The 9,240-nt window shown below is 37.8% G+C and overlaps 1 protein-coding gene across 1 annotated transcript in view; it reads left to right on the top strand.

Annotated features, from left to right (window-relative positions):
- Nucleotides 1–4,317, top strand: part of TNNI1 (troponin I1, slow skeletal type) — a 9,396-nt gene extending 5,079 nt beyond the window's left edge. The window contains exons 5-7 of the mRNA XM_015816346.1: nucleotides 506–682; nucleotides 2,485–2,595; nucleotides 4,254–4,317. Coding sequence (XP_015671832.1) covers nucleotides 506–682; nucleotides 2,485–2,592 — 285 coding nt within the window. The 3' untranslated portion in view covers nucleotides 2,593–2,595; nucleotides 4,254–4,317. The remainder of the gene's footprint in view (nucleotides 1–505; nucleotides 683–2,484; nucleotides 2,596–4,253) is intronic.
- Nucleotides 4,318–9,240: the final 4,923 nt, after the last annotated feature.

Genomic DNA, 9,240 nt, shown 5'->3' with positions numbered 1-9,240 from the left:
GTAACCAGAATGGAGCATTTCTTTGTCTTAAATTGTAAATAGGAACATCTCCAGAATCTTCCATAAGAGCTCTGGATTATTATTTTTAAATATGGATTCCAGGCTAATGTTCTATATATAAAACTTTATATGTTTTCTTGCTTTAGTAGAGATGCTAATTTCCCCCTTATTAGTGGAATGAATAAAATGTGTGCAGACTGAAAGCAAGGAAACTGAGATTATAAACCACGGCTCCTGTGACAGTTTTTCAGAGGCTACTGAATATTTGTTTATATTATTTATATTCCCACCTTTATTATTTTTATAAATAACTCAAGGCAGCTAACATACCTAATACAGAATGCAGAATATCTTTCAGCAAAAGAAGCTTTCCAAAGCATTCCTTCTTGTAACCTAGCAAGTGGGCTGGACTCCTACTACCATTTTCCTGGGAAAGAGTAGGTTTTTGTGTGTGTGTCCTTAGATCTCTTATGATACATGACCGTGTATATTGTCTATTCTTCAGATTAAAGACTTGAAACTGAAGGTGCTTGACCTTAGGGGAAAATTCAAGCGTCCTCCCTTGCGCCGTGTCCGGGTGTCTGCAGATGCCATGCTTAGAGCTCTGCTTGGCTCAAAGCACAAAGTATCTATGGACCTGAGAGCCAACCTCAAGTCTGTCAAGAAGGAGGACACAGAAAAGGTCGGGGACTGGAAATCTCACCTATTGCCCTGTATATCACGTTTGCTCAGTGTCCCATGTACTTGCATTTTTTTTTATGTCATCCATGAAGAAATATGTTCTTGTGTTTTCTCTTGATTAATATTCTTCCATAGAGCCTCGTGATGGCCAGATGGGTGGCATATAAATTTAATAATAAATAGATAGATAGATAGATAGATAGATATTCCTTACCTTTAACAGTTCATAAATGAACATTATTAAATAGATTGAGGATTGTAAAAGGTATTATAGAACAGGAACTAAAATTAAGACAGCTTCTCCCATGAAGGATGAGAATTGTGAAAATTGTTGGAGAGCCCACTCATTAAAGTAAAATTGATAAGTTCCATATGATTTGCAATTCTCTATGCACCGCCAATAGGAACCAGGATTTTATCATGGAAGAAAACCACTGTATTTTATTGCATCTTCTAGACTGGAATTTTCTTGGTCTACAGGTAGTCCTCAGCTTGCAAACATTGGTTTAATGACTACTCAAACTTACACCGGCACTGAACAAAGTGACCTATGACCAATCCTTGCACTTATGGCCATCGCAGCATCCCCAGAGTTATGCGATCAAAATTGGGGTGCTTGGCAAATGGCATATATTTACAATACAGTAATTCTGCATCCCTGAGTCACATGATCACCATTTGCAGCTTTCCCAGCCAGCAAAGTCAATGGAGGAAGCCGGATTCACTTAATGACCATATGATTTATTTAACAACTGCAGTGATTCACTTAACAACCATGGAAAATGTTGTAAAGTCAGGCATGACTCACTTAACAACCACCTTGTTTAGCAATTGAAATTCTGGTTCCAGTTGTGGTGAACATTTGTAGATAAGAAACAGTTGAATATAGTACCTGATGAAAAAATAAAGAAAAAGGCAGATGGGCCATTGAAATATCTGTAACTCTTAAAGATGACAATAAAAAAGAGTTAAAGCAAGCCAGAAATGAAGAAATATGTTACTGTCAGGTGACTTAAACAAAGGGTTATCAAATCTATAGATGGGTTTTAGCATACCAAACATTGCCAGCTATGCATAGGAGCAAGTGATGATATGAATGTTTGCAAATATCATTCCGGGATAACTAGTCACTCAATACACAGAAAATAATTTTCAGCAGCCTGTCATGGATAACATAATTCAACCACAGAGATCAACACTTTCTATTTATTATATTGATTCCCTTGGATGAAAAGTCAGTGCTTAGACCAGTTTTGCAAGGATATTGATGAAGGAAATAAAAGGTTTAATGATTCAGGCCTTTTTCTTTATTACACATAGTAATAAATCTGAAAATAGATCTGAAAAATGTTAGCATATGGTAAATTCCAGACAGAGCTAACCTGGATACAGGCATATATTCCAGTGCTTAAACAGTACAGTTTCGATTTAAATTAGAAGATGCTTTGATTCTGTCCTTTAAATCTTGGTTCGTATATTCATCTTTACTTCCTGAATACCAAAGACTGTTTTTTTTTAAATAACTCTTTTTGAAGAGTTTATTGGTGCTCAGCCTGTCTAGATTCTATTTTCTGCATATATTAATGTATGCCAGGAAACCTGCCAGTACAATATACCCTTATGGAACCCTTCCTATATTAACTATATTTATAAAAGTTTAGTCATGTGACCTTACATTGTATTCCTCACCTTTCTGTTCCTATGGCATATACAGAGTGTATATCTTCATCTCTACTTGTATAAGTTAGCCCTTTGCTTATGTTCCTCCTCAAGTAAGGACTAACGTCTTGGTTTCCTTCACAGGAACGTCCAGTAGAAGTGGGTGACTGGCGTAAGAATGTGGAGGCCATGTCAGGAATGGAAGGCAGGAAGAAGATGTTTGATGCTGCCAAATCACCAACAGGACAATGAGAAGTATGCCTTTCCCCCAATGGCATCCTTTTAAAATATTTTATCAGTTTTGTGCAGCATTGCTAAAGGTCCCAAACTCAAAGGGATTACGGTGCCTGATTAACATTTCCAATGCTAAGATCTTGGATACAACTGATTTAATGGCCAATTCAGTATAAAAACATCAGGCCTTTATCTTAGCACTAATCAGCCCTATCTACTTACCTGAAATAGTTCTTTGGAGGAAATAACATATTTTCGGCCAGGCAGCAACTGAGTGAGATTGGTTGGCCTCAAAAATCTAAGCAGAGTCATACCTGAGAGATCACCAAGAAATACTAGCACAGGTCAGGCTTGAAAATAAAAAAACAAATAGTCTTAAAAGCAGTGGCAAATTACTTCTTTGTTGATGTCAAGAATTCTACAGGAATATTTCCCTGAAGTCATCATGAATCAGGGTTACTTGAAGAAGACTTTAATTTATTTATCATATTGGATTTTCTATAAGGTTCATTGTGGTTTTGCACCTTATCTTAATTTTAAAAGAATGATAGTGTCAGAACTTTAGAAATAAGAGGTATACCGTCATGCCATCTGAGCATGAATAACCCATTAGAACTTTGACTTGCTGACTCAGTTATGGACATTCCAATTATGGCATAATGGCTGAATGTCAGAGAAAATAGCCATACAATAACTTTTCTGAAACATGTATTTTGTCTTGGGCACAAATCTACACTCTTGTTTGTGCTTTGTTTTCTATGCAGTTTTAGAAACAAATCTCAACCATGTCTACTAGAGCAAAATAATATTTTTTTGATTTCTAGTCCTAACCCTAGCCAGTTTCCCAAATAATCCAATTTCTAATCACAAAACAAGAAATGCAGTTCACTGCTATGCACTTTCCTTAGAAATATACAAAATGGAGGTGTACAGATCTTGTAAATCTTCTCTTTCTTTTTTGCAGAGTAAAACTATCTGTTGGCAAGCTCCTTAGTGTCCATTGCAAGGCTAAATAATTGACCATTGGTTTGGGCAAGGGAAAGTTGTAACCTTACAAACTTAAGCCTCATTGTAGTGCTGACCTTTTCTCATTTATCCAAAGACTTAAATGCGAATTTGTGGGATGGTTTAATAAACATACAAGTCAGTTTGTTCTTAAGAAGATACATTTTTTCTTAGTGAAGCATAATGTATGGGGTAATTTAAAAAAAAACATACCTTTTCTTAATTTCTTACTGCTCCCCTTCTGTCTGGTCCTTGCTGGTTTCATATGATAAAGATTGTGTGCATTTTACATGTTCATTGCTTTCTGTATTGCTATACAATTTGGTTGCAGTTATTTATTCTGATTTCTTAATATGCATTTATGTATTTGATGGTGTAACAGCTATGGTATAGCACAATAAAACAAGCAATAACAGATGTTTGTAGAAAATTGTGTGTTACCCACTGCAGAAACTAGTGCCCTATATTATGAATATTCCTCATGAATATTCCTAACTCTTCATTTCAATCATGGAAATCATTTTGTTTTTGTTATTTAACTTTGGTCCTTACAAGTCACAGTTTGACTATGACAGCATGTGTTTTTTTTTCAGCCCAGATGTTCTACTGTAGGTGTTTTTCCTAGAGTTCTATAATGTAATTAACTATTATTCTGCTTTTTCTATTTATTTCAGGTCATATTTCTTTCATAGAAACATGAAGAGCCCTTCCATAGAGCCTACATGCATCACTTTTTTTTTTCTTCTTGGTGCTTCCTGTGTCTCATTGTTTTTCTGCATTATCTATTGTCCCACAGCATTTTTGGACATTAGGGAAGGTTTTATTACAGGTAGTTCTTGACTTACAATAATTCATTTAGTGACCATTTGAAGTTACAATGGCACTGGAAAAAGTGACTTATGACCATTTTTTACACTTATAACTGTTGCAGCATCCCTGTGATAGTGTGATCAAAATTTGGACACTTGGGAAATAGCATGTTGCAATGACAGTTTATGACAGTTGCAATGTCATGTGTTCATCTTTTGCAAACCTTTGACAAGCAAAGTCAATTGGGAAGTCAGATTCACTTAGCAACTGTGTTACTAACTTAACAGCTGCAGTGATTCATTTAACAACTATAGCAAGAAAAGATGTAAAATAGGGCAAAACTCAACTCAACAACTGTCTTGCTTAGCAACAGAAATTTTGGGCTGAATTGTGGTCATAAATCAAGGACTACCTGTACTGCAATTCATGCCATCAGGCCAACAGGAACACTTGCTTTCTTGCTAGCACATGTCCACACAATGATTATTGCCACAATCTGTCAGTACAGTACCATCTCTGCCATACAGAAAACATGGGAATTCTGAGTTGTTGGCATTTGAAATGCAGAAAGAAAGCTGGTTCTTTATCTGACATCATCTCAGATCAGACCTTTGCTCAAGAGATGCCATCACCTACTGATTGAAATGCAGCCCAGACTGTAACTACAGAGGCTTTGATGCTTGCTTTATTCAGCAAGAAAATCTTTCGACCTGTTCCATGATATATAATTTGAGATATGCAACTATACTTTCTCTGTATTCCATTAAAGAAAAAAAATGAGTAGCATCAAGAACAAATATTCAGATTCTGTGTTTCTTTTGGATTTTCCAAATAATGGTGGATGGACTGTATTGTTGCCTGTAATATGAAATTTAATGGCGAATATCTGTAGCTCGGGTGTAGGATGAGGGCGAAGGTTCGTTCTCCAAGCTTGTGGGTTGGTTTCCGAATGTTTTGTTACCAAGCTAACTAACATCTTCAGTGGAGTTTAGGGGATGTCAGTGTCAGTGTTCTTCTGTTTATAAGGGCTTCAGGTGTAGGTGGGTCAGACAACATCTTCACCTGACACACCCACACCGGAAGCCATTATAAACAGAAGAACACTGACACTGACACCCCTTAAACTCCACTGAAGATGTTACCTAGCCTAGTAATGAAACATTTGGAAACCAGCCCACAAGCTTGAGGAACAAACCTTCACCTTCATGAAGTTTAACTGTGGTGGAGGTTCACGACCTGTATGTAAGCCATTGTAATTTCCACATTGCCAGTTCTCATAGTGGTTTTGTAAAATCAGTTGGGTTTAGCTCTACAGTTCATGCTACAGTTGGTATTTCTTTAGACATATAAGAAACAATATTTCTACCAAGTCATACACAATGTTGTCTGGCCCATTAAGATTTTTCCCACCTGAATTATTTGCCCAAAATGTATTTCAAGTGGGCAGACCTATCAAGTAGATAGAGCTATCAAATAAAATATATAGTTATCCTGCTTCTATATTGTAGTTGTCTGAACACCTTTTTCGGACATTGATTTTCACTATAGAAATTTGACTACATTTGACTATATTGACTATTGAACTGCAAAGCTTTTAGTTATGTGGACAGAACAATAATGACTGTGGTATTGACAATAGAATTTCCTGATGTTTTGCTGGCATCTGTGGCTGGCATCTTCAGAGGCAAGGTGGTCTGCTACAAGAGGCACTGCAGATTATGACCAATCAGAAGCCAGCATGAACAATCAGGATCAAACAGCACTAAAACCACCAATTAGGATTGGCACAACAAAGAACCAATGTGAGACTAGCCTTCACCAACCTGCACCAAAAACAAACCAGTTTGGCTAAAAACCAACCTGGTCAGGTCATTTGGCTTTAAAGACAGCAGCCCAGTCAGTCCCTATTCAGTTGCCTTTGTCTATGATTGCCTTTGAGGATGCCAGCAATAGTTGCTGATGAAATGCCTGGAAACTGCTAGTTAGATGATGGTCATTAAATCCTGAAATTCAATATTGTTCCTCCAAAACCATCTTTTCCCCCCTAAGGTCCTGCATGGACCTTATAAATTCAAAGTGCCAGTATGGTGCAGTGGTTAATGTGTTGCAATAGGAGTAGGAAGACTAGGTCCTTGTCTTCCCTCAATCACGAAACTTGATTTAGTGACCTTGGTACAGCCATTCTCTCTCAGTCCAATCTTGCAGGCTCCTTGATGCGTAAGTAAACTCTGGCTATAGCTCAGTGCCCTTTTATAAGTGTGCTATCTGCCCTGAAAAAAGTGTGCTATCTGCCCCTAATATACCTGCCCCAAAGTAAGCTGTAGTCTAGCAACTGGTTATATTCCTGTGGCAACCAGCTTGTGATTGGGCAAGGCTTCCTCTGCAGCCAGTTTGCAAGAGCACCTATAGCAACTTCTCAAAATAGCAGAATGGGTCTTCCATCCTAAAAAACATTCAAATCCCAAGTCTGGTCTGTTTCTAAAAGTTCATTTTGAATTTATATACAATGTAAATAATGAAGTAAATGTAATTCCAGATGTTACCAGTTGATGGCACCACCACATAGGTTCTGTATACTGAACTATTATAGTTGCTTGGACAAAATTCCTGTAACATTTTGCTCATTGCAAAATGAATGCAGCGTCAGCAGATCTTAAAATAGTGATGGTATCATCTTCTGTTAGAAACAGAACAGCGGACAGCGGCGCAACAAGTGTCAGAGTGTGGGAGGCCTGGCTATGGCGGTCCTTAGGTAAGTGGGTAAGAGATCCCCCAAAATAAGATAGTAAGAAAATATCCCCCTGGTGCCTCTTTTGGATGCAAAAAAGTTATAAGAGCGGGTCTTATTTTTGGGGAAACACAGTATGCAATAATTTTGTTCCCCTCCAACTACAAGTAGAGAGGAAGGGAGAGAAATATAAAAAAAATCGAATCATATTGACTATTTTTTTGGTCTAGCCAAGTGAATACAAGGATCTTTTTTGGCTTTTAAAGATGCTCCTGCTAAAATGACATACCCAGGGCTTTTTTTGTCACAGAACGCCCAGAACGGAGTTCCGGTACCTTTTTTGGATGGAACCTTGTAGGGTAGGCAAGGCGGGTTGTATGACGTGTGTGAGTTCCAACACTTTTTTTTTTTTTTTTTACAAAAAAGCACTGGACATACCATTCCATTTAAAAAAATGACTTTTTATAGCTCTCAAATGAATCGATAAAATAACAAAATATGATTTATCAGTGTTTCAACATTTAGACATATTTTTAGTCTAAAAAATGTATATGGCAACTCATCTTATATACATCTTAGGGTGGTTTACAAGGACATAATAAAACATAAAATAGCAATAAACCCAGATTTGAAACAATTTATGGTGCCCAAAACAAAAATTCCCATACATCAACATTCATCTTAGCCCAAAGCTTGTTGGAAGAGCCAGCCTCTCAAGGGTAAGGAGAGTAAGGAGGGTGGGAGCTTGCCAGATATTGAGGGTAGTGTATTCCAGTGGGCTGGAGCAGCTACGGAGATGAGCTTCCAAGGTCTGCTAGAAGTATTTTAGAAATACTTCTGCTAGAAGTATTTGGAGTGCGCCCACGTTATTTGATTTATAGAAAAGGCAGATTTCCACAGGGAGAGGTGGTTCCACAAATAACCTGGTCCCATGCCTTTAAAGATGATAATCAGCACTTTGAATTGCACCTGGAAAGAAACTGGAGCCAGCACTGCTCACATAGCACCAATATAACATGATGAATTCTGGGGTCTTCGAGGCTGGGCTACTTGTAGTTTTCAATTTATTATATCTGGGTGAAGAAGCTGTTTAAGTCCTGTGCTAATTTCCGCCTTCTAATGTTGCATATCTTGTTTAGTAAACAAAGGTTTCTAGTCTCAGAGTGGATCATTTTGAGGACTAGGTTTAAGGAAACTTTGCTCTTAATTGGTCCTACGCAGCTTTTACTTCATCCGGGCACTTTGCCACAAACCACAGTAGATCAGCTTTTGCCTATTGGGCTGAAGTTTACCAGTAACTAAGTTCACAGAATTCTTTGTACCTTGTGGGAAAAAACAATGCTTGTACCTCATTCAGCAGGAATGCCAGTGTAACATGTGCCGGTAGTTACTCTGGTTTACAAGGCATATTATTCTCTTCTGTTTGCACTGTATTTCCAACTAATAGTATTAGAAAATTTACTACTATTCATACTTCCATTTTAGCCAAGCCAGCTGAGAATTCTGCGAGTTGTAATTCCAAGACGTGAGATGCAAGAAAATAAAATGGCGGTACAAGTAATTTTGGAAAGAACATGCATTTATTTCAAATACACGTACTTAAGACATGGAAATCAAGGGATGCTATCAGAGACTTTATAGCAGCATTTTACAAACTCAGCAACTTAAGATGTGTGGATTTCATACCCCATAATTCCCAGCTAGCTTTAAAGTTGCTAAGCTTGAAAAACGCTGCTTTATAGTGACCCATCAAGATACAGAACAAGGAAGACCAAGGGGAAACATGCACAAGCTCTAACTTCATGGTGGTCCTTTTTCATGTCTCGGAGCAGCGTTGGATGTCTGCTTGTCATGCAGATCTAGAGCATGGTATAAAATCATGGAAGATTATCTTCTAAACTGAGAGAAAAAAAAATCTTCCTGAGAAGAACAGCTAGGATTCTTTCCAGCACATGACAGATGTCAAAAAAAGTGGTAGAGGGGGTGAGGCCCAGCTGTGTTGCCAGAGTTAAAGCAGCTGTAGGCAAGATGCCCTTTGGGAATCCTCCTCTCCAATTGCTGGAGTCTACTCTATTATTTTTGTCACACATACCCCTCTTGCCTCCAACATTTCCTCATCCAGG

This window comes from Protobothrops mucrosquamatus, unplaced genomic scaffold (assembly GCF_001527695.2).
Source record: "Protobothrops mucrosquamatus isolate PMUCROS unplaced genomic scaffold, P.Mucros_1.0 scaffold431, whole genome shotgun sequence".
In the NCBI taxonomy this organism is placed as follows: Eukaryota; Metazoa; Chordata; class Lepidosauria; order Squamata; family Viperidae; genus Protobothrops; species Protobothrops mucrosquamatus.
Note: the sequence above shows the minus strand (reverse complement) of the source record. Positions and strands in the feature narration are given on the sequence as shown.